Consider the following 26,262-nt stretch of genomic DNA (forward strand, 5'->3'; position numbering starts at 1 on the left):
AGCTGTCAGTGGATTAACATCAGCGTTGAGCACATTCACCCTTAAGACTACACAGGCATTCCTGACCCGCTGACTAAGGAGCAGCACTGCCCTACATGGCAGCATCATATAGTCAAAAGGAGAGGGGGAGAGAGGAAAAAAGAAATAATGGAAAAAGAAAAAGGAATGTTTAACAGGAGGGGGAAGGGGGTTATGGGAAATAATGACAGGCTCTATTAAAGTTGTGTCTGCTCTTAACTCAATTTGTTTCTTAACAGAATTTTGACATTGGGAGATGAGATACAGAATTGGCTGAATCTGCGATACATAAAAAAACAAAACAACACGTAAAGCGAACGGAGCAAAGCTGAAAACGGACTGGATCAAGTATCAACCGACATGTTTTTTTAATCAACGATCTGATATCACAAATAAAAAAGGACCCTCTGGAGTCGGACCTATTCATCCATACTGTTTCACTCTCACCTCATGCACGCGCACACACGCACACGCACACACACACACACACACACACACACACACACACAGCAGTTGTGTTACCTGAGACACCATATGTTTTTCCACAGACGGAGAGGATGAGGGGGAGGAGAGGCCTTTTCACGGCAAACCTTTCAAGCGTGCGTCTGACTGTGTCTGTCTGCTGACTTTAGCCTCTAACCACACAGACACACACTGAATCGCCAAGTGGTGATGCTACTGAAACTCATCAATCATGCAAGTTCATAACGCTTTGCCTATTGGAGCTATCTAGAAATACTCTTTACAGCTTCTTCTCCCTCTGCAATCCGTCTCTTTTCTTTTTCCTGTGCTTGGAGAAGTAAGTATGCCTGCGTTTACCCCCCCCTTCCTCCTCCTTTTTCTCCTTTTTCCTCTTCGTCCTTGCCTGCCACGCTTGATGAAAGCCAGAGGGAGAATTTTTTTTTTCCCTTTTTAAAACCACCGGCACCCGCCCCTTAAGTCACAGAGCTCCTGCTGCACTGTAATGTCCATCAAAACGTAGGCCACAGCCCATTTCCTTATACGGCCGCCTCTGTGCAGGAACTCCTGACTCTCCTTCCTGACTGTGGGCCAATCAGATTACACAATGGGTTTTCCTTAGAGATACACCATAGTTCACTGACTCAGACCCAGAGGTGACATTGATTCACAATATTTACAAGTTGAAGAAATTTTGAATTAAAATGATCAAGAAGAAAACAAATAATAGGTTGTGTATTCAGTGACAACAATGGCTTTCTAGTTCATTAACAGAATAACAAAGGGACAGCACCACAAGCAAGTTTGTTTTAATTTTTCTGGCTTTAAGTTACTAAATAACCACCGATAAAACTATAAAATCAATATCAAAATTAAAATTAAAATAAATAAAACTGACTAAAAATTAAATATTGATCCATCTTTAATTAGGCTTGATTCAGTCAGTCACCGATATATTTACCAGGGTAGAGGAACTTATTCACAGCTGTTAGACAATTTCAGGTAATCACAGCCGACTGGTTGCAGATAATCCTCTGCAAAAACATAATTAAGTGTCTACAATATTTCTACAGAAAGATGAAAAAGGCACACCTGGCCCAAATGCACCCAACCTCATCCAGAGGCTCGATGCCTCATGTGTCGGGGGCTCTTCTACCTCTCCAGCACCAGTGTGCTCACTGAATCCCATTTACTACGTCCAGGACTATATTTTTGTGTCCCTATCGGTCATATCCAATCACTGACTGACATTTACACTTAACATTTACCTGACCTTTATTCCAGACTGATTTACAGAGGATGCAGCAGCAGAATGCTATACAACCAAGAATCCATAAAACCAATACTAAAGACAACAAGGACCGATGGAAATATGCAAATAAAGCCAGAGCAGAATTTGAATGTTGCAGCATGCCTGCTGCACTGTTTTATTCCAACAGCAGGACGAATTGCTTAGTACAGTCTTGCATTCTAAGCAGATACAACGAGATGGGGAATTTGTACATTGACAACTTTTGTTGTGTTGATGTTTATATTTAAAAACCCAACGATATTGACTCCCTGCTGCAGTGTGAGCTAGGGTATGGTGTGCAGACAGATATGTTACAGTGCTGTTTGTCAGTGGGTAACCTGATACTGTACACATATAGGACGCTACTGCACCACATCTGTGCATCACTTCCAATGTGTCTGTATGTGTGTATGTATGTGTGCTTTGCAGTGAGGTAACATGTGGAGTGTTTTCACACCTCGGCCCACTGCATAAAGCCTCCGGCAGCGGCAGTTAGAGCAGCATTAGTGTTGGACAATATCATCACGGCTGTATGGGCAGAGGGAGAAGCCTGAGGTGGAGTGGTGTCACACAGTGCATTAGGCCACCGATACTGAGGACTGCGCACTTTGCTTTAGTGCTTAGTTGGTGGTAACAGGTGAGACTGTTTGCCACTTTCTAATGTGAAGCAAATACCCATAAGCCCACAGGGTAAATATAAGGAAAATAAAACAAAACATGCCCCTGATTAAACTGAGTGTTGTTTTACAACGCCTTGACAGCAAAACACACAAGCACCTGTCAGTTTGTTATGAGAGTGCATCCATTTCTCACATGTGTGCAGCTACACTCCCACTGACAGACATACACACAGAGTCCCGAGGGGAACAGACTTGGGTGTGGATCCCTTGCAAATTCCTTGAAGGCCTGTTGTCGTACGCTGGCTAACCAAGCAGTCTTGTGGAGATAATATGGGAGGTGGAACAGTTAGGCGGCCTCAATACTCAGTACAGTATCAGTGATGCCACTCACTGCCTTGCAAACTGCTCGGCGTAACAGCGGCTTGGCTTGACACCCTTCCTGATGGGCTCAGCTCTGAGCAGAGGGCTTAGAGGGATAATGTAACACCTCTGGACATCTACGAATGCACACAGACAGACGTGGGGATGAAGTGCGCTGAATGTGCACACATATTTTCAGACAACCAGTCACACTGTTGAACTGTGAAAAAATAGAAATGAAAATAAGCAGGCTCCATGCTTGTATGCCATCCTGCTGCAGTGCTGACGCTGACAAGACAATGACTAGAGGATCCTTTCGAATCAGCACCTCAGCGGACTCATTATGGGCTGCGCTCATTTGTCACTCTTAATATCATCAACATTGAAATTCAAGCACTGTAGGTCTGGGTGATATCGCCAACATTACACAACAATTCACAATTCTAAAAAGGTGCAAAATGTAAAAAAATTGTTTAAAAAAATAGCTAGCTGCACTGCTATCTGAGATAACTTGCTAACGGCAGCTACAGTGAGCAGAAATTAGAGGTTACTCTGTTGATATGCTGCCCCTTATTTGTCTATTTGTCATGAGTATGAACTCAACAGGCAATTTCCTGAAAAATGCAGCAGGAGTAAAATGTTTGAAACAAATTTTTCAGGCCAACATCTGCAAAAAATAACAGAAAACCTCCACCATGTACAGGCTGTCATGCAGATATTAATATCAAGGCTATGCCATTCAGACATGGATGGTCGGTAGCAGATGCTTCAACAAAGCAGAGCACAGACATCCATTTTAATAAACAGTTTCTGCACGGAAGCAATTCCTCTGCTCCTGCCGTTTGTATTTGTTGACGTCAGCCTGATATCCGCAGACAGCTGTAAGCTAGCGTTAGCTACCTGGCACATAGGGGCAGACTGAAAAGTGCAAACTCTCATGGCTTGACCTCTGGTTACCAGAGAAGATGCCTCATCAGCATAAAGAAACTGGGAGAGTGGATCTGTATGAGTATGTTTTAAGACTATTACTATTAAGTCTGGCCAGAGTGAACTAGACACCCGGAGTCAAGAGACACCCTAAAATTGCTGTTAAACTGCGCACACCTGCTGAAGTTTATGGGACAGTCGTGACTCGAGACAGCCAATGTAGCTAGCTATCAACTACGATACATTTAGACTGAAAATAGCCTGTGGACGTTGTAATAACACAGTTTTGATGAACTAGAAATAATACATGTCTTGCAAAAGCTAAAATTTGAACTAATCAAACTAGTTTGATGTATCAACAGCCTTAAATGGGTAGGATACGGTGTGTAACATAATTAGGTGTAATCAGACTGGGAGAAGGTGACAGTGTAACTTCAAGCCTTGCTTGATGGCACCGTTAAAGTTGCCACTAAGATTTAACAGTAACTCTTATCCACAGTGTATACTGCAGTATAGAGATGTGTCACCTATAGTCGAGAGCAGCACCATACATTTTACAGAGGACAGTGTGACTGGTGATGTGTCACCTTTAAAGTGCATTCCCACATGGAACTAACCGCCCACCCGCCCCCCCAACCCTGCTCTTACACCCTCCTGGTCACTACCGCCATCCTCCATTTGGCGTGACTCTCTTTGAAGAAGAATAATGTGTTTGGTTTACAGCTGCTCTAGCCTGCGGGGGGAGGAAAACAGAGGAGGAGGAAAGAGAGAGAGAGGAAAAAGGAGAAACACGGGAACAACAACCCACACCTCTACTTCACTATGTACAAGTAGAGGTTGTTGTAGCCTTTCAGACGTTGACCAAATAAAGAACAATATTCAACAAAGTTACGCCGCTGACTACCATTTGAATCCGATGTGTAAACACTGCAGTGACTTCTATTAGGTATACAGATCTCTTGAAGAAACATAAATATAAATTAGGCTTTGGTGTGATACTGTGATTTAAATGTGATGTGGTTGGATCAGGTCAGGTTTTAACGCTTCTGTTAGCAAAAGACAGGGCTTTTGCTGTGTATTCATTAATAGTAAGTGTGTGTCTGAGTGCCGGGGGGGGGGGGGTAAAGTACTGTAGCAACAACTGTTTTCCCTGTGTGTGTGTGTGTGTGTGTGTGTGTGTGTGTGTGTGTGTGTGTGTGTGTGTGTGTGTGTGTGTGTGTGTGTGTGTGTGTGTGCAGAAACAACTGTGTCTTGGCACCTGTCTCCCTCAATCCAGGGACAGAGGAAGTCTAAACTGCATGGACAGCTTGGATGACAACGTTGAATCGCTTGACAGAACCTCAGCCCCCACCCGCTGTGCACATGACGTGACATGACACACACACATGCACATGTATCTATGAAATATAACATGACGCTGCGTGCAGTCAGCGTGGGGAGAGCATGCAATGTGCATGCATGTCACTACAGGCGGACAGCCCAGCAGCGGTCGCTACCTAATGCCTGCACGTAGCTCCCTGCCACCTCCCCCAATCCTGACACCCCCCTGAAGGCCCAAAGGAACCCAAGACCAGAGAGCGGGACGTGCTAGAACAGAGCCAGAGAACAGCTCTCATCCTCAGGCTGTCTCTCAGCTAAAGTAGCACAGACACGCCCACCATATGCTAAGAGCAGCCTAGCAAACATCAACTGTAAAAACATTATATGCTACAGCAAGAGTGTTGCAATTCAGTAATCCGTGTGCGCACGTACAATTCAGCAATGCCTCTCTTTGTATTGTCTCCGCTCCAGCAACATGAGGACAAAATGTTGCATAATCAGTGAGGTAAGCCATTAGCATGATTTCTTAGAAAACAATTGAAGACACTTGAGCGCTAAGAGTTAAAAAAGTGAAAGGAGCAGAGCTGCAGAGACAAGCCCTGCTGTATGCTTGATGCCCTGCCAACTATCTGACAAAGGCCTCACCTGGGCCAAGACACAGCCAACCAAAACAGGCCATGCCATTAACAGAAAACCAATTACAGCTTCATCTAGCCCAAAAGAACTAATGAAAATAAATCATTAACAATCTGTCTCGGTTTTCCTAGTTCTAATCATGCAGTACTCAACATGTGCGCCGAGTTGTTTATACAAAGAAGCTCTGCTCAAGCAGTGAACTTACCGGCAGCATTGCAGGGTAGTACAGCCCCATCATTGTCTGATCTAGAGGAACAACTGCTGCTGACCAGCTCTCCACTTTCCCGTTCCTTCTCCTCTCCCCTTCCCTCTGTGTCTCTATTCCTCCTCCTGTTCCTCCTCTCCTCTGTCTGCGCTCTAAGACCATGAGCCGACGATGGCTTCAGTCCACGTCTGTCTCACACATTCAAATTCTCCCTCGTTCACTCCCTCTTCCTCCTCCTTCCCTTCTTCGCCGGTGTCCCTTCTTCCACTTCTCCGGCACGCAAAGCCTCGTCTGCCTGTCACTCTCTTGCCTCTCTTTTTCCTCGTCTCCCCGGCCCCGCTAGCTCTGATCCCCCTTGGGCCTTTCTGTCTCTCTACTCCTGACAGCCTGAGTCTCTTCTTGCCTCCTTTCTCTCCCTTTCTCTTTGCTCTGCGTCTGTCATTCACACACTCGCGTTTACTCGTCCTGCTGCTCCCCCTTGCTTCCTCTTGTTCCCGCCCCTCTTTTAAAACTTTCCCTCCCTCTCTCAGCCTCAGTCCCTCCTATCCATCAAAGCATCCATCCTGCCATGTAGCCATCTAACCCTGTGTCTAGATGGTAGTCAGAAAGCTGCTGTTGCTGTCTCCTCAAACCCCCCTGGAGAGAGAAAAGGAAGAGGAAGGAAGAGGAAGATGCTGTCTTCTATCCACGCACTGGCAGCCTGAGAGTACAGAACACGAATGCGACCCCCACTGCATTGCAGCTTTTTTTGATGATTTATTTATTGCGTGGCAGCCTGTCAGCTCCAAAAAGCAGCGGTAGGTAGGCCAGTCGGTAGACAGCTAGGTAGCTAGCTGCGTGGGTAGGCTCCTAGATCACCACCATCTCTCTGCTGCAGCTGCCTTCATCACACAGATGGAAAGTCTCACAAAACTGAGGGAGCGCCAGCCCCAGTTCCAGTGTCTAAACTCTCAACCTGAGCAGGAATCTGTATCACGCTGCATTGCGCCTTTTCCTTCTGGCTCAGGCTCAGTTCCCTCACTTCCCACCACTGTATTGTTAGGAGGCGCTTAATTTGCAGAGATGAGAGTGCAGTTCCTTGCACCGCATTTTCATATGGGAGGGACTGAACTCTGCGGAAAAAAAGCCCTGATGCCAGGCTTTCAGACATCTGCTGAGTCTGGCTAGAACTGGGTCCAGAGGGATGGAGGGATCGGAGGGAGGGCAAGATAAGTGATTGGAGGTGGCGTGGGGGGGAAAAAAGGGGCAAAAGAAGGGAGCTCGGCTGGAAAGGGGGGCAGAGACAGAGGGGCAGTGGGTGCGAGTGTGAGATAACGGGATAGAGAGATAAATGGATAAAGGGGTTGGGGGAAAAAAGCGAGGGATGACAGGATTAGGGCTGTAAGTGAGGAGGATGAGAGGATGAATAGGGGATGATCTGAGGATTAAGCAGACAGACTGAACACAGTGATAAACACACACACGCAGTCTCACATAAACACATGCACATTATGTACACAAAGATGTGCTGTGATCATATTCCTGCTACTGCACCTTGGCTGACACACACATACACACGCTCAAACAAAAAGGCTATATCCATCCCACAGTAATCAGCTAATTCAAACAAAGGCCGCTCCTTCAAACAGCACCATCTACAGATAATCAATATCTCAGGCTCAACTTCTGTAGGAATGATCCAGAACAGTTTCAGAAGAATTGCAATTAACCATGAGAAGGTTATGACCTGCAGTTAGATCTGAATACAGTGTTGTTATCGCTGAATGTTGAATGAAAAAGGCTTGGGTGTGTGTCCTTTTGTATGTTTGTGTGTGTGTGTTGTTAACCCTGATCATTTCTGTGACCTAAACAGCAGGAGACTGACACGTACGGCCCTGCGGGTCACACACAAATGCACACATTTACCCCTCACAGTGCACAGCAGCAGGGACCCACAGGAGCCTGTCACCGTTTAACACACTCATATTGACACAAGGAGGCCTACAGGCAGTTTAAACATGCATACATAACATCAGACAGGAGGCATTACCAAGACAAATGTACTGCAGCGATGAACAAGCCAATCCGGCTAAGCTTGGCTTGGCTGGCTCCATTTGCATGATAACCAGCAGCTAGTGCGGTGGAGACTCCCAACATGTGCGCTCAAGGGCAGAATAACTAAGCGGGGGACGGGTTTTAAATCATTTATAAAACAAACGCAGCGGTGTGCGTTAGCTCTGGATTTAACAAGGCAAGTTCAGATGTACCGCAGATCACAAGTGTCCTCTGCCCAGGTGTTTGTCTTACAAGCTGATAAACCTGGGCAGGCAAGGGCCGAAAGTAAGTCTGCTCTGACTGTGCAGCTGACTATTGTATGAATCTGTGCCCTGCAGGCAAGCCAGCTTAAATAACTCGCTTCCATTTCTGTTTCACCTCTGCTCCACTTCTCTGTCTCATCCCATCAATCCTTTTTCTGCCTGCGATCTCTCTCACAATCTTTATTTGTCGTTGTCAGGTCGAAACAGAAATAAGAAAGCGATGGAAAATCTGCATAAAATTAACTTTGAAACCAGAAAGCCAAATTCTCACATACTCAGAGAGCTGTGTTCCCGAGAAAGGAGATACCAAGGGTAGAGTAGGAGAGTAACGTAGAGGAGAGAAAAAAAAGAATACATGAGAGGGGGTGAGGCCTTTGAGAATCTCCCATGTTGTGATGTGGGGTGAGGGAGGAAGGGAAGGAGGGAGGCTGGGGTCGGACAGGCTCGCAGATCAACACTCCCCTCCTGTGGCACTGCCAGAGAGCTGCACATCCTAAACACAAGCTGGAGATGCACGGGTGCACGCACACAAAGGTGCATGTACGCAAGCCTCTCAGATGGAGAGGCATTTCTCTCAAATGGGGCTTGTGCACGCATACACACACACATCCACACGCACACCAGTACTGAGCTGGTTTGAGCCGCTCAATGTGCTCTTCTGCTTGGAGGTAGATAAGAAAATAGTCAGCTACCCTGCCGCTACGCTGCACACATAAGGCACTCATTACTGAGAGCAATATGCATGGAGAGACACTTAGAATGAGAAAAAGGTAGAGAGAGCGAGAGAGGCAGAAAAAGAGAGAAAGTGTGAGAGGATGGGAGAGAATGGTTTTGTGGAACAGCGGAGTGTGCAGAGCTCAGTTTAAAGAAGGTGATGGCGTAATTTCTGTCTACGTTCTGAGGGTCAAGCTTTTGAAAGAGAAGCTCAATCACTACCAGTTCCCCTTTCATCAATTCTTCTAACTGCCATCATTTATAGGCTACCATAAGCTGCTGAGGAAAAATGAGAGAGCCCCTGCAGAACCTCATAATTGTCTCGATAATGATGCCGTAGTGCAACAGAGCCCATCCTGCTGTAGGGCTGGATGGACAGGAACACTAGGTTCCCTGAGGCCAAAAAGACTTGGAATACATCATGTAGATTATACTGTACGCAAAAACGTCACACATACATTATTTTAGAGGAACCACTCCATCAAGACTATCCAATAAGAAGTGACGTACTCCATTTGATTTTCTTCTTCATTCACATCCCATTACAAAGACACTGAGTGAGAAGCCTTTGAACCAAAACTAGCACATCTCAAGTGAGTCAAGGATTCTGTGTTACTTTTTTTTTTTTTAATTCATCGTTCCAGAGGTTTGCAAGCAGTCACTAATCTCTTACCTGACTGTGAGGTGGGTATCCATGGAAACCAGGGTTTAAAGGCTCATTGTTCTGCAAGAGACAACAGGAGGGAAGAGAGCGGTGTGAGTGGCTGGGCTTTTGAAAAATTGAGTGGATGCGGCATGACAGTCCAAAAACTTTTACACTGCGGCTGAAATGCACTCTGAGACACATCTCCAGCAAGTCAAACTAACAGGGAGAAAAAAGATGTTAAGCAAGAGGTCAGTATAACTGAATCTTTTATAATATTTTGTACTGTTTATATCAGCGGGGATGCACAGATTGTGAAATTCTGAGCCCATACAGATACTTTTTTTTGTGCCAGGAAAACAAGGATATCATCATTACAAAAAGTAACTGAACTGGTTAGGTAACATTTTATGATAATCACCAATAATAAATAACTGGTAAACATATAGTTATTCCAAATAATGTTTACAGATGAACTACACAGTATTTATTTAAGGTGCAATATGTAAGATTTTTAGTTGAAATTAACTAAAATTATTAACAGAATATGAAAATGTGTAGCTTTGAAGTCATGACGTCCATCTATTGTGTTGCAGAGATATTCACTGAAGTTAGCATGCTAACCAGCTAGCCTCAGCTTGTCTGGTACAAAGCTCTTGTGCTAGCGATACAAACACAACACTCCCCCTGTAGTTCTGAGCTCCCAGTCCGGACAGCTAGAAGCACAGCTACCCAAGCTAACTAGCTAACAGCAGCTACAATTAGCAGCAGTTAGTAGTTACTCTGGTGATATGCTGCCCCCTTTTTGCCAAAGGAGTATAAATTACACAGCTGTCAAATTCTAACGTATTGCACCTTTAACCATTTACAAAGTACTATAAACATCAATTGCAACTTTATAACAATCAAGCATAATAGATGGTTTACAAAGTATTTTATTGTTTGCTAGTCAATTAACTGTTAACTATAGTTAATTATACATTTAAGAAGTCTTCATTATACTATCTTTGATAAGAGTACAAAATTCGATGATACACTTTTATGAAACAACCTTCTTTCACATGAAAAAGATTTTTTTTTATTAAAAGAAACTGCTTCAAAAGCCTTTATAGGGCATTATACTATGTTTACTACCTACTCAATGAAAAGAATTTACCAGCAATTAAATAGCCTTACAAACTGAAGGGAGGGATGTCACGAGCTAGTAGCTCATGAATGTACCAGTGTAAAATTGATGTGACATGACAGAACAACAGCGATCTTATTTGCCGATAGCTGACAGTGGTAAACAGGGTGAATATCGGCTGATGCAAAATGTTCAGCTGATAAATCGATGCGTTCCTAGCTAAAGCACAACTCACTATTATTCAAAGGATTTTTAAAACCTTGAACAACAACCAAAGTTCAAACGAGGACAGAAGACACTTCCTCTGCGAGTGATTTCAGTTAACAGTTAACAGTCTGTGTGGATGCCATGACTGGTGAACCATCACTGCAGAGTTTTCATATCCAGCCATACCAGCCAATCACAATCCACGAGCAGAGGGTGAGCCCCCCATCCCTCATCGACCCTGCCCCAGAAACCAGTGTTGTGGTTAATTGCTCTGTAATTACTTTTAATTAGATTATTTCTGTCTCTCCTCCTCTCTTTTCTCTCTGACTATTATTTTCTCCTCCAGTGTGTCGTTCTGCCCCGGCAAGAGCGGCCATTGTTTGCTGCAGAGCTAGGTGAGAAGGGGGGGCAGAGATTGGGGAGGCAGGAGGAGGACTGGAACAATGGGGAAAGTTAACCGAATGCTGATATTTTGACAGCAGTGAGAGAGATGACACCGGCACAGTCGAGCCTGCTGGCATGCCTCGCAGAGAAAACATGACTGCCTAGTGAGACTCATGCCGAGGCTTGAGTCTCACTAGGCGAGGAGGGGAGGGAGAGGAGGAGAGAGGGAGAAGGTCTGAGGATGGAGAGAAAGAAAGAAAGATGTGTGTGTGCATGTTTAAGTATGTGCCGCGGGATGGGGTGCTCGCCTTCAGAACTGCTGATGTTTTCATTACATTTAATCTGCAGGAGCGAGGAGCAGACAAAATGTTTCAAATCCATGTGCTGCCCCTTGGCCTGAACGCACCCGTCCATTCAGTAAACAGCTTGAGTGTGGGCCGTGCTATGCTATACTGAGATGAAGGGGGCAGATTTGGCTTCTGAAGAGTGTCAACAGAGAGTTAACCTCCTGGCCCTTGACCTCAAGCTGCCTCCTGCGGGAGTCACTTCCTGATAACATTCATCCAGCCAATCAAGGGCAAGCGTCTTAGACAAGCCAAACAGCCAATCGAAGCTGATCCCAATGAGAAGGGTTATGCAGTGTGGGCCGTTATTTTTTTTAAAATTATCTATTAATCTGCGGATTATTTTCACAATTAATCGATTAATTGTTGAATGTTTGAGATGAAAAAAAAAAATTCTCTTCAAAATTTTCCCAGGGCCCAAAGTGACGACAAAAACCCCAAAACGCTTTGCTTACAGTCATAAATGATGAAGAAAAGCAAAAAAGCCTTACACTTAAATGTGCAATATGTAACTTTTGCCACTAGGGGAAACAATGAAAACAAAAGACTAGTTAAATGAGTCGAGGGATTGCGTGGGATTGTGCAAGTTTGTTGTCTTCTTTGTTAAACATCCACCATTGCTGATGAAAATCTCTCTCAAATTTACTTGCGTTACATTTAGTCACATTCTTCGAAGGAATAGCGACAGGCGACCAAGTTAAATGCACCGTTACCTTGAGTAAAATTGGGATTTCTCTGGGTTCTAACATTGTTAAAAACATTTTGGATAATGTAATGACACAACTCAAAATATACAGTATAACAAAGCATTTGAATACAACATGTTGTGTTACTAAATGTAACATATTACATATTATATCCCATTATAAGCTAGAACCAGCAATGTTTGACATTTTTGCGTGAAAAATGATTACTAACTAATCAATTATCAAAGATGGCATTTATTTCTTTCGATTGACTCATTGTCCCAGCTCTAATGCAGTGCAGCTCTGTGAGAGTAGGACTTGGAGATATGTTGGCTAAGACCAAAAACAGATGTTATAAGGATGTAGGGGTGAATGGAGAGGGGGAAGAAGTGTCTAGACGGAGCAGGATAGAAGGAAGCAAAGGAGGAACGAGAGAACGTCGCCAAAAATGGCGCACATGTAAAGAATAGGTAAGAATGAGAAAAAACATTTTTCTTTTGATGCCGCGGGCTGTAAACTCTGACTCTGTGTGTGTTTGTGTCCAGACTCGGGGCCCGTCCTCCCTTTTCCCTGTCTAAAACAGCCCTTTCTTTGTCTCCACTCGCCACTTCCTGTTTCATCTGGAACCAATTTCCCCCTCGTGCCTCGTCCCCAGGGGGAACACTCTCCTTGGTGCGCCACATTTACAGGGGAATGGACAGACTTATATTCAGCCAAGTACTGAGTGTGTGAAAGGCTGCCGGTGCTCACCACCGCACATATAGAAATGCAGTAACACGGAGGCTGTTCAGAGCAGAATCTCAAGTCTACAAAGCCTTGGGCAATGTCAACCAGAATGAGAAAACTTCCTATTTTAAAGAAAAAAAGATGCATGTTGGGAGTTACCAACACTGCACTGCATTTCAAATAGGACTGAGCTGACGTTCTAGTTTCAGTGCACCAAACACTAAAGCTTGACATCGTATCTGATCGGTGTTTGTGCTGCATCCACTGCTGGTGGGCCACCAAAGCAGTTGAGGAAATGTGATAATTTAGCAGCATTACTACGAAACACATACAATTAAAGGTGATTAAATGTTGAGAATTGGTGTTTTTATCACATTTGCAGTCAAGTGAGGATGAAGGCGCTGCACTAGGCTACAAAAACAGGGAGGATAAACTGGAACGCCAGTGAAATGTAAATTATACACCAACCATCAAATTATAGTGTGACTGTTGGTTCTACAGTGGACAGAGTGGAAAGAAGAAAGGGGAGGAGGAGGAGTTTACGTAGAAGAACAGGAGGAGGGAGAGAGGGTAGAGTTTAGCAACATCTGGAATCAATCTGTCTGCAAGAGAAGGAGGGGGAGCAGGGTGGATGGATTGGGGGGAGGGACGGAGGAGAAAGAAAGAAAGAAAGAAAGAAAGAAAGAAAGAAAGAACAGATGACATGAAAATAAGGCCAGAGACAGACACACAGGAGGAGAAGGAGGAATGTGGGGAATAAGACGGCCAAAGCCAAGAAAGGGGGGAGAAATATAAAGCGGTGAAACATTTGTGAAATGGAGACAATGAGTCATGAGTGAAGAATGCCATGTGATTTATATTTTCTTAAGGGGTGGGGGAGGGGATTGGGGGTCTGAACTTGATACCTAGTTTTCAGACACTCTTGTTTACCCACACTCACTCTAATGCACACACGGACACACACAGTCACTTTGCCATATGGCTTTGCTTTTAAGTATTTTACATGCCTGCATATCTTTAAAAAAAAGTACGCAAAAGGCACCCGCTTTTATGCCTGCCATACTTTTTTTAAATAAATAAATATATGGAAAATGAACACAGCATGCTGCACTGAGCCTGTCCAGGTTGAAAGCTCAGATTTCGTACTGCACTTTCGCAGGTTTCCATTAAGTTAATTCCATATAGTTTGTGAGTGAGGCGGAGCCTTTGAAGGCGCCGGCCGGCTGGCTCACTGTGAGGGCTTCAGGCTGCACTGGCAGGGATCAGCAAAAGCACAGAAAAGCAGTCACACACACAAACACACTCCCTCTCCCTGTCTCTGTGTGTCCCCCTCTCTAACTCCGCGGAGGGCGAAACTAGAGGGCGTCTCTCTTGTTTATTTTCTCTCTCTCTCCGACTTGCTATTTTAGGAGAGGGAAAGAAGTTGGGGAGTTGCTGGAGCAAATGGGTAAGAGCAGGGGAAGAAAAAGGAGCAGCAGTGGTGAGGGAAGGCAAAAATGACATGAGGTCAACAGATGGTGAGAGGGGAGGGAGACGCAGGGAGGAGGGAGCGGGGTAATTAAGGGGGCTGCTGCAGGCATCCAGTGAGCCCTATCAGAACAGCCTGAGGAGGTGGTCTGCTCTGATGTTTGGCTTCATTATGGGCTCAATCATAACACCAAATGTATGAAAAATCCCACCTGCTCCCAGCAACACACCTTAAAGATTCAAATCTTGACACTTTTGACAAAAACACAAATCACCAAAGAAGACTACGGCTTTGAGAGAGTCATGCATTTCACCTCAACTGAAGCTGAGATGGTGATCTTCAACAACAGTCAAATTGCTTTTAACAGCCTCACAAACACCACAAGATCTGAGACATGGAAAACCAATCATTCATCCAGTGCTGTCTGCAGGAGGCTCTTGGCAATCTCTGGCCCAATATAACCAGCAACCTCAGAACTCAATCAAGTCAACAAATCATAACCCAGAGGCAAAGACGGGAGAAGAACAAAGCACACCCAAAGAGGATCAAACGGAGCCAACATAAGCCTCTTTCACACATGCACTGTCTGCTGCCCTGAAATTGTCCGGACATTAGCCGGAGGAGCTGTATGTTGGAGAGCAAACGTCCAAATCAGTTGGCCCGGACATTAAACGGACTGTACCCTGCCAGCTCCCAAAGTCTGTGTAATGTCCGACTGAGCCCATGTGTGAAAAGAGGTCACTGTCTTGCTTCATACTTTTTTCTGCTTGCTTATTCTTGCCTTCCACTCTTTCACCAATATTGCGGATACGTTACGTTCAAATACATGTAGCACTGATATCACCTCAAACACAGTCATTATTACGGATGAGTCCTCCTAAACCAAAACCAAGGTATGTCCAGTAGAACTAGAGTTGTTTTGATACCGAAACCAGTATCAGAAATACCTCGGATATTTCCTGAAATGCTGGAATCTGTAACAGTGAGTACACAAGTCTGTGCTTCAATCCAATACCACATAATTTAATTATTGGAAAAAGGACCCTGCTACTTCCCAGTAATGTCCCGCACATCTGTAAGCAACTTAACAGATTTTTTTTCTACACAAGTAGCCAATATCAATAAAATGGCAAGCGACTTGGGATACTTTAAACATAACATCACATCCATACAGGGTTATTAGTATAAAGCTGTTGGACAATTGTGGACAATCTTCTGCTGTGTGCTACAATCGGACATTATCCAGTGTTCATATATGAAAACAGCTCTTTAGGACAGGTAGACAGACAAAGACAACCAAAAGGACAGGTAGAAAGCCAAGATAAATTGCAGTGTTTCCCCAAAGAATGAAGGCTTTTAGACCAAAATGAGCCCAAAGAATGGGGCCATTATTTTTTTATTGTTTATTTTTTTTGGTATAGTTTATGTGCTTTCTAAAAGAGTGGGAGTCTTAGATGCCTCTAATATGAACTGGATACAAGTTATCATTTGCAATCTGACAGCAACAAAACATGTGCCTCTGGGGCATTTGTTGGGTGGATTTATTGAAGACTGATTCCTCTCCTCCGACTCTGTGGCCCACTAATAACAACAGAGCGGTCAGAAATATGCAGGTGCTGATGTGTGTGGGACTCTCTACATAGATACAAATGTTAAGAATGTGAAGACAATTTCTTTGGGTAATGAATGTAATGCATACACAACATTGCTGTTTTCGGCATGACACATCCATCATGTGGTGGCACCACTGAAATGTCAAAGGGCCAAATCATATGCTGCCATATGCATCTACACCGTAACCAATGATGGAAAAGTACAATTCTACCTTATGATGCATTCAGTTTATTTCATGAACCAACCCCCCCCCCCCGCCCCCCCATGTTGTTGTTCTTCTGCTGTTTCTATTGCAATCCTCGCCTGCAGAAAACACTTTTAGAAATTCAATGTGGATGAGTACATTTAATGGTTGGCTTAGGCAAAATTAAATATTAGAAATATAAACATTACAACTGCAATCATGAGTTGCAGAGTTCACTGCTCCTCGTATTCAGCCAGACTAATTAATGCGCCTGTTTCAGATTCCGCAGCAGATACTTTTGATCGCAAGCCCTTTGTGGAATAAATATCTTTTACAGTGAGGGAAAATATCTGTGATGTTAAACTTCAATGCCAGTAATTAATCATTAAATAGATATTCTGGCAACATGTTTTATTTATTTTAATTCATTATTTTATTGTTGTTAAGGGTTTTATTAAATTTTTAAAAAGTGAGAACCTGTCTCTCCTTTAAGGCCCTGTAACTTTCACCAATATGCTGCAAGGCTGCTTCATTGTTTTCTGTCAGATCTAATTATTCCAGGTTGTAATCTATTGCACCAAGAGCATGCATTATGTTTCAGTGCCTAACGACTGAAAGGAGAACACACGTCTATGCAAGGTTTTCATGTACGATTACTTGATAATGTGTCACATCAGTACTCAGTATCTACTACTTAAATTTGGACTCAGCATTAGACATGGCTGATCTTAAAGACGACAAAACATCACACACAACTTAATGGATATTTTACGATACCATTATCCATGACACTGTGGCAACTGTGACAATACTGCTGCTATGCATCCCAGTTGACCCCATGTAAGGGAAACACTGAATTGACATTTCACTCTGCGTGGCTGGAGATGGGAGCACATATGACAGTTTGGGGGCAGCCTGGGGGAGGAGGCATGTAGGGTGGGGTGGGGGTGGGGGTGCCGGGGTGAGGGGGGGTGACATGATGACCATAAAGGGAGAGTTAACATGCGAGTGTCATGTTAAGGAGCTGAATCCGGCATGCCGTACAGCAGTAAAGAGAGAGAGAGAGAGAGAGAGAGAGAGAGAACGAGAGAGAGAACGAGAGAGCGAACGTGCTCTTTTCAATGTCCTTTTTTATGAATGGTGCCTTTCCTTATTCAACCTGATTATTTCTTTGTGCTTTGGCAATTTGGCTGCTGCACTTGTGCCAATAAAGCAGTGAATTGAATTGGACACACACATACGCAGTGAAAGAGAGAGAGAGAAAGAGAAAATATGAGTTGAGCAACTCTGTCTGGGGAATTTTTAGCTTATCGTTGCCGGTTCAAAAGTCAAGGGTGACTCCAGTGCTGTGCTGCAGCTCAAAGTTTAACGGCAATCATTAAACAGCAGTGAAAAGCATAATGTGAGACAAGCTAGGCTTGAGTACGACCCTCTGTAGCAAATATTAACACATATCAGTACAGGCTGAATGCACAAGCTGGCCCACGCCCTCTGCCTCTCTGTAATACTGTTTCCTATCTGTGGATATTTCTTCTTTTCTGTGAATAATTCAGGCTCATGTCTTCTGTATGACATTAGCATCTTTTAAGCCACAGTTAAAATTCAGATCTCTGGGAGCATGCATGTTACTGTTGTGGATACGCAACCACTAGGAGTATCGGCCATTATAAGTAAGGGCAGCAAGAGCAAATTATCTTGCTATGTCTCAGTCACTGATTAGAGACAAGAAGCAATGATTATTTTAAACTGAAAATTAACCTATTAATTATTTTGTGAGTGTGCATCATTCAAGTCTATAAAATGTCAAAAAAATAATGGCAAATGGCCATCAAAAAGACAAAACTGATGTATTTTTTTGTAGTTTATATAATAACTTATAATAATTTATAAAAGATGTGTCCAGCCAACGTTGGAAATGTTTCCTTAATAAATTACTTTAGTAATCATCCCATTATCAAAAAGAAGTGTCAGATTTATGAGCATGAGCCTAGATTTAAGTATTACAAATCGAAGCTAGACATCCCAGAGAATGAGATTTTGTATACTTAACAGCAAAAACTATTAAACATTTTGGGGGCAATTTAGTCTCAGCAACAAGGAAAAATCCAAACAGATCTCAGGAGCTCCTTTAAAGGTTCTAAACAAGAGATTTTGAAGACCAATATGGCAGCAAACAAGTATTTGCCATGTAAAGAGCTGGTGGAGCAATGAAGTCACACTCCCTCTGTATGTCTTGTAATCTGAGCTTTGCGTGCATGTTAGTGCATCCCGCCTTGTGAAACAGTTGGCACGGTTTTCATAAAAGAGACTAAGAGAGTGATCTCACTCATAACATTATAAAAAGAGATGGTAGAAAACAGTTTGAAGCATTCAGTGTAAGGCATTCAAATTAAAACCCTGAAACTTTAACTACGCAAGAAATATTTTAAATAATGTTAGAGGTCGCTAACATTAGCAGTATGGCTAGCAAGCAGAGAAATAGCTCCTTACTAAGCTGAATACATTACTAATGTACAGCATGTAGAGCCAGAATAACCTGGTGAATTAAGGATGTATTTCAAGCAACTCTTAATTCACAGAGTTGGTGATTGTTGGAACGGTGGAAAGACTAACCAAGACAGTTTTGGTAAGTCTGAATGTTTCTGCAAGTTGAATATGACGACTGTTTCTTGTTAGGGGGTAGGTGTGGCCGACACGCCCATTTGTTTCGGTCTGGTGGTGCTCTAGTGTGACATCTAGTGGAAGTGGATGTCACATATAGAGCCTTTAATTCCTGTTCAAAAGGCAAGTGTTCGGAAGCTGACTGTTGGCAGCAATATATTTTCATTAGCGACCTATATGACTGACTAAATTCCTCATTAGGCTCCTGGGCAGAAGAGAAAGTTAACACAAATACACTTATTTTACAGAAACAAGACACAACGTAATGAATACCGCTTGTGCTGAACATGGTAATAACCTATCTCAGTGATCTGTCCATTCATATCAACCCGCCCCTCGCCTGACCCCCTCCCTTTGCTCTGGCCTGTTAAAGCGATCAGTCTGGTTAATGCCCTCTCCTAAATGAGCTTTGATCTCGTTAGTGCGACACAAAGCCTCTTTACTGCCAACGATAGGACAAATCGGCTCTCCGAAACACAGAGGCAGACAGGCCGATAGAGAGTTAGAAACTGTACTCCTGCTGCATCTGAGTGGACCACAGCACTGCCTCAAGGGGACGCATCAATACTACCAACAGGGAGCGTGGAAAATATTTTAAAAAAAGATCGAAGAGGGACGATACATGAAGGAGATAAGGAGAAAAACAAATATGAGAGGAAAACAAGAGACAAAGCAGATGTGAGGCTAGGCGAAAAAAAGGTGATGGATGTTGCATAGATTTGAGTGATGGGAGACGGGCTGAGAAAGGGAGAGATAATCAAAGATGGCAGGGGGAGAAAGATGGGACAGCAGAGAGAATGAGGGAGAGGGGAGGGGGAGGGGTGGTTCAACTCACTGGCACACTGGAAGCCTGTGAACCAGGAGTCAATTAGCAATCTGGAAATATGCTTGGGGGAGACAGGAGCGGGGAGAAATCAGAGGACAGCTAGAGGGGAGCAGGGGGGGCTGGAAGGGGTCTGCAGTTTGTATGATGCAGAGCGGGGGAGGAGAGCAGGAGCAACAAAAGGGAGAGGAGGCTGCACTCTCATTTATTATTACAGTCCTGATTTACAGTCAGCCTGGAAGGTCAGCGATCCACTACCTCCAGCTCTCAATGGGAGTGCTATGGTAATTGTTGGGTGCATTTAGTTATAGGAGCATCCACCAAACTCATCCTCCCCATCCTGAGCACGCACTCAGCCACAGCCAGCCACCGCCGCTCAACCACCACGACTGACTTTAACCCTCTGTGTCATTTTCTTTTTTTATTTACCCATTGCATTCAAGTGTAATGAATCTTTATTCAGAGCCAACCTTCCCGCTTATCTCTCCACCAAACTGATGAGGCCACTGCTGCCATCCATCACTTTCCTCTCATCCTGTATCATGATCCCTGATGGATGCAATCTAATGGCTCTGATTTGCTTGCCGCCGCCTTTTCCTTGCCTTCATCTTTTCATGTCTCCCAACATCTATCCATCCTAATTCCAGTTCCATTCAAGATACTAAATTTGGTCCTATCTAGTGAAACAGCCCTCGTTTTCTTCGCAAAATCCAGACTGATCTGTAGAATATGAGACACCTACTTCAGATTGCACTTAAAGTTGAGCTGGGGACCAAACCAACATTTTTTTGCTGAAATGCTCCAAGCAGTTCAAAATTCGGTGCGCCGACCTGAACGGAACCGGTACCATGTTGGTGGAAAAGCCCCCAAAGTTTCCTTTCTCTCCTGTAATACACCCAAACATTGTGTCCATTAGAGCTGCAAGGGTTAATTGATTAGTTGTCAACTATTAATGGCCAACCATTTTGATAATTGATAAACGATTTAAATATTTTTTAAGAAAAAGACAAGCTTCATTAATGTGAATGTTTTCTGGTTTCTTTTCTCCACCATGACAGTAAACTCAATATCATTGGGTTGTGGTCAAAACAAGACAATTGAGGACGTAATCTTGGTCTTTAGGAAACAGTGATCATTATTTTTCACTATTTTCTTACATTTTATGAACCAAACAACTCATCGATTGAGAAAATAATTAGCAGAGTTATCGGCAATGAAAATAATCATTAGTTGCAGCACTAGTGTCCATTCAAATCCCACTTTTTATTTCTCTCTGTCCTCCACCTCCTTCAATTCACCCCTGTCCCCCTTTCCATGTGCATCAACTGATTCCTGTCTACTTCACCTTCCATCCATCAACTCACCCACCCTCCCCATCTCCACTCCACACTCCCAGTGCCCAGCGATCAATACAACTGATGGGCAGTGAGAATCCTCCCCATGCCATGTCGCTCATTGTCACATCATCTTTGCCGGCGGCAATAACCTTTCCCCATCATCAGCATCCATCCTCTGCGAGAGCATCAACTGCGCTACACAGGACCTATTCGTCATTGCAGCAGGTCAGCCGCACAGCCAATTAAAGTATTTTACCAGTTCCCCAGGATTCAATTACCTGCAGATGACCTCAAACCATGCCCGCCTGCTCTTCAACTGCTGTTAGTGCTGTTTCCCTGCACTTAAAACACCAGACGTCAGCTAAAATTCTCCTGTGCTGTTGCATTGTGGACACTTCATATGTTTGTAGGTAGAAGAATGATGTGTTCATGAGAGAGAGGAATAAATAGTAATAGATCCGAGGAGAGAGGTGCCTCGGCAGTGCGCGGGTTTACTGTAATATACACAGATTCAGGGCTCTAGAGTGCGACCTAATAGGTCGCACATGCGACCTAATTTCAAAATGTGCGAGTTAATTTTCAAACAGGTCGCACCGGTGCGACTTGGAGAGGACCCCCCTTTCACTACCCTCCTCAGCCGTGACCGTGCGGACGTGTGGTTGATAATAAATATAATATATACCGTATTTGCACCAGCCAAAAATGCATAATAAAGAACGAAAAAAAAACATGTATAGGCTAAGTCGCACTGGAGTATAAGTCGCATCAAATTTTTTGGGGAAATTTATTTGATAATATCCAACACCAAGGATAGACATTTCGGGCTCTATTTTCATGACCATCAGCGCACTGTTGGGGGCTTTAAACAACGTACATTTCTGCCGGGAAAAACGAACGATGCGCTTCCACAGAATAGTAATAACAGCATGCGCATGTCACGAAAGGCAATTTAAAATAAAAATAGAATAGAGAACAACAGGCTGAATAAGTGTAGCCTGCGTTATATGACGCATAAACAACGAACTGAGAACGTGCCTGGTCGGCTATGTTAACGTAACATATTACGGTAGAGTCATTCGACTAAATATAGCATATATAACATGCTACAACCAAACAATCAGTGTCACTCATAATCACTAAAGCCAACGAAATCTTCTTCCTTGGTGTCACTTCTGAACAACTCCGCCAACTCCAAAGGTAGACAATGCGCCGATTCCTCTTCTACCGGTAAGTCAGTCAATCAGTCCAAAGTGATGACTGATTTAAAACTTGTGATTTGTCTTGTGGATTATCTTACAATTGTTTTGTTTACTTTGTAATTTCAGCGCATTTTCAACACGTTTTTGTTCATGACTTTTGCCTCAAATAGAAAGAAATATTTTTTTTTTGTCCCGAAGCTGAACCCTTAATTCGGGCAACTACCGGGTATCTGCGTATGGTGTGTAAAGACGAAATTCCCTTGCGTGTGTTTTCGCATGATGTTTTAACAATGCAAAGCCATACTTTAATAAAATAACATAAATAAATAAAACTACGTTGTAGAATGTAGACCTATTTCAATAGTATTGCTGGACAAGTTTTTTTTGCGAGGAAGTAGCCTATTAATCGGCAGGGTTTCCGCTACATGTAATTGATCGTGGCGCACCGCCACGGCAAAATAAAAGCCGCCACACCTTCAGAATGATGATTTTTTTTTTTTTTTTAATGTTAAAACAGTGTAAAGCAGGTTTTCCACTAGAGGTTGCACAGACTAGTCCCCTGCTCCACAATGACGTTTTGAGCTTGACGTCGACTAGTCGCTGATCATGTAACAGTAGGCTACAAGAGTAGCGGCTTGAAACAACAGCTGAGTGCGCTGAATGAAAAAAATACGAGCGCAGTCAAGCTGGATAGAACGAGCGCGTACCAGACAGGAAGTCGGGCACAGAAAAGGCGAGAGAATCCGGTCAATTTTCAAAATAAAATAAATGATGATTAAGTTTGCTTGTCCGTCTATAAGTATTTGTCAGTTGCGTCTGCACACAAGACACATCCATAGGCTACATACAGCGCTAGAGACAGACCTGTGTTTGGAAAACCGAGCAGATACAGACGGGTTGATGTTTGACCGGCGCGGAGAGAGAGAGCAGGAGAAACTGCCGCTTCCGCGGGCAGTGTGTCCGGGCTGCCGGCAATTAAAAAAAACAAAAAAAAACCTCCGCTCATATCGACAGCTTTACGTCGCGCACAACAACAACAGCAACCAACCAGGAAAAACTAAAACTGTGAGTGAAACTGTGACTGAGCAGGACTGTGATGGTGACGAGGCCTGTGTGTCGTTTTCCTCCCTAATTGTTTAATGAACAGTAGCTACAGTATTTTCTTTTGCACCTGTAGGCTATATGTTACAAAAAACAAACTGATTTACAGCTTGTTGTTTATAAAGCTGCTGTACTGTGGACTCATTTCTGTGCATGAGCTGTCAGTCAGTGAAACAGATTGTTGCAGAGCATTTCCCTCCTCCTGGGATTTTAGTTATGATGGGAAAAATATGAATGATGTCATCAGCGACTAGTCGACGATCCGGTCGCGCGCACCCCTCCCCCCGCCGTCGATCAGCCCACCCTCGCCGCCACTCTTTAAAAAAATCCTGGCGGAAACACTGTAATCGCCTGTCCCAAATACCCTGGATTCAAATACACGCCTAGTTTTGTGAATGAGATAAATAATAGCCCGAGCTATGGAGATTAACTTCATAGCCTGGGATATTATTTGATATTTTACGGTAATTACGGTTTTACGGTTATTTTTCTTTATAAGAAGACCTTTTGTCTACTGCTCATGCAGTAATCAGCTGTTCATGTTTAATCAGTTGTGATTAAAACATTTTACAAATGTCAAGCTTGGGTCATTGTCAATCCTTACGTCATATCAAGGCAAAACTATGGTATAGAAATAAAAACTATCACCGGCATGATACGTTTTATTAATGTCACACAACAAAGAAAAATAAGGTGTGCTACCTAATTTATTTTTGTGCTACCAAATGAAAAGCTAGGTAGCACCAGTGCTACCTGGGAAAAAGTTAGTCTAGAGCCCTGCACAGATTAGTCCTTCAGAGGCAGGAATGGTCGCTGATGCTTTGCTGCCTCAGCAATCGAGTCATGAAAGCAGGGAAGACCCATGTTATGGAGGGCCCCCTTGAGCCCCCTCGCTCCTTCAGCCGACACCAAAAGGCTCTGTTCTTTGTCTTTGGCTGTGGTGACCCCTCCCCCAATCCCTGTCTGCCTCTCTTTTAACACCTAGCGACAATCGGGGGGGGCACGGAGCCATTGATGGCACATGCGGTGTGTATCAGGATTTGATGTGATGACTCACAGCAAATTATCATAGCACTTGATTTCATCCATGTGCATAAAAAATAATAACACACACAGTGTGCCTAGCAACGTGCAAGAAAACACCGGTTTACTTTCCATGAGACAGGCATGATGAATGGGTCTGATCTTTGCTGTGCTGCTGTCTGTCATAGCAATGGAGCCTGTATCATATTACCTTTGTCTGGCTTGGTCATGCTCCCTCACTGAGCAGCTCCAGGAGCACAGCTACAGTATTTCAGCAGAGCCACATTTCACTATCGTCACACTGTTGTGTAATTCATAAACCCCTCATTTCGTTTTGATTAAAGGCTTTTCTATTTGCTGCAATGATGCATGATTATGTTGTTGATGAGAGAGAGGCGAGAGAGACAGAGAGAGAGGGGCCTATCAAAACATTATCATCACTCCCTGCTGATGCTTGGGAACAAAAGCTTTTACTGGAGAAGAAGAAGAAGAGGAGGAAGAAGAAGAAGAAGAAGAAAGGGGAGGGCTGATGAGACTTTGTTATAATGCTGCACACATGGAGACAAAACCATACAGATGTGAGGAAATTATAACACATACTGTATAATTAGTACGTGTGTGTTAACATTGCGCTCCTACCTGTCCAATGTCACCAACAACACTCCCGGTCCCGTCTATCCTCGGTCTCTTGCACTCCGCCCCGGCTAAGTCAGTCAGAGCAGCGGCTGTCTGAGCGTCGGGCTCCGGGTCTCCTCGCTTCATCCCCCGGACAGCTGCTGGACCCCCGGCCGCGTTTGCGAGGGGTCCGGCTGCTGTATCAATGTCTCTTTCCCGGTCCATTATTCCCCGACTAACGGGTAGCATTATAGATGCAACGTCGGTCGACATTAACATTGGACGGCAGACAGTCACCACTCAAAAGTCTGTTCTCTACCTTTGCCTTCTCCTTGTGATTTGTCCACAGCTCGATATTCACAATGGATTAGGCTTTTCCCAAAAAAGCGAAGACGAATAATGTTGAGCCGATTTTCATTAATATAGGCAGCTTACAGCACTGTTTATTGTCTAACTTGGCGTTAGCTATTCAAGACTGAACATTATGACCGTGCCAGGATTCAGGACAAAGCCAAGTACAATCCTTTTTTTTTCCTCCAAAAAAGTAAAACGACGCGGAGCCGTGACCTATTTCAATAAAGATCAAACGTCCGACTCTTGGATGCCTGACGAGCTAATTAGCTAGCTAACATTAGCTAGCTTGCTAGCATTACATTCCGCTAGCTCTCGTTATAAATGTGGCTCGGGGAGCACACTCTCGCTGCCAATAATAGAAAATGTTGGAAATTAGCTACGCGTAATACTTCTCCTTCAGCGGGGGCAGCCAGTCCTCTCTCTCCTCTAGCCGTGAAACGTGTTTCTGCCTTAAAGCCCCTCTGTTGTTCCTCGCAGCTTTCTCCTTGATTCCCGTCCCTTCTTATCACACCGTCCGTTTCCTCGCCGTGGTCTGCTCTGGATGTGTCTTGGCGTGCGGACTTGGCTGCCGACGAACACGATTTCCTCTGGTCTGAGTCCCAGTTGGTGTAACTCGTAGTGTGGAGGGAGCTGATCCGCGGTCAGATTCGTCGACGGGCGCCGGGCACAGAGAGACAGGACAGTGAGGTGGGCTGGTCTGAGGTCTGCGTTTGCTCCGTCTCCTTCTCCTTCACTGCCCGAATCCACCACCACCACCACCACCACAGAGCTCCCCCTCCTCCTCCAGCCTCACTTACTTCACTGTTTAGACGAATTAAAATGCTGCTATTTTACTGCTTTAAATCAACTTTTTTTATTATTTCAGAGCAATGAAACACAATGAAAGGATAATAAAATATATATGAAAATGTCCACAGTCA

General features: G+C 44.0%; 1 protein-coding gene across 4 annotated transcripts in view; it reads right to left on the minus strand.

Moving 5' to 3' along the window:
• Nucleotides 1–26,045, minus strand: part of LOC141019098 (RNA binding protein fox-1 homolog 2-like) — a 52,987-nt gene extending 26,942 nt beyond the window's left edge. For 3 of the 4 annotated variants that reach the window (XM_073493901.1, XM_073493900.1, XM_073493903.1), the window contains exons 1-2: nucleotides 25,013–26,045; nucleotides 9,521–9,571 (exon numbers count right to left, since the gene is read on the minus strand). In XM_073493901.1, the coding sequence (XP_073350002.1) occupies nucleotides 9,521–9,571; nucleotides 25,013–25,267 (306 nt within the window). In that variant the 5' untranslated portion in view covers nucleotides 25,268–26,045. The remainder of the gene's footprint in view (nucleotides 1–9,520; nucleotides 9,572–25,012) is intronic. The other variant, XM_073493902.1, reaches the window with a different exon arrangement.
• Nucleotides 26,046–26,262: the final 217 nt, after the last annotated feature.

The sequence above is a fragment of the Pagrus major genome, chromosome 23 (assembly GCF_040436345.1).
Source record: "Pagrus major chromosome 23, Pma_NU_1.0".
NCBI classification, from domain to species: domain Eukaryota; kingdom Metazoa; phylum Chordata; class Actinopteri; order Spariformes; family Sparidae; genus Pagrus; species Pagrus major.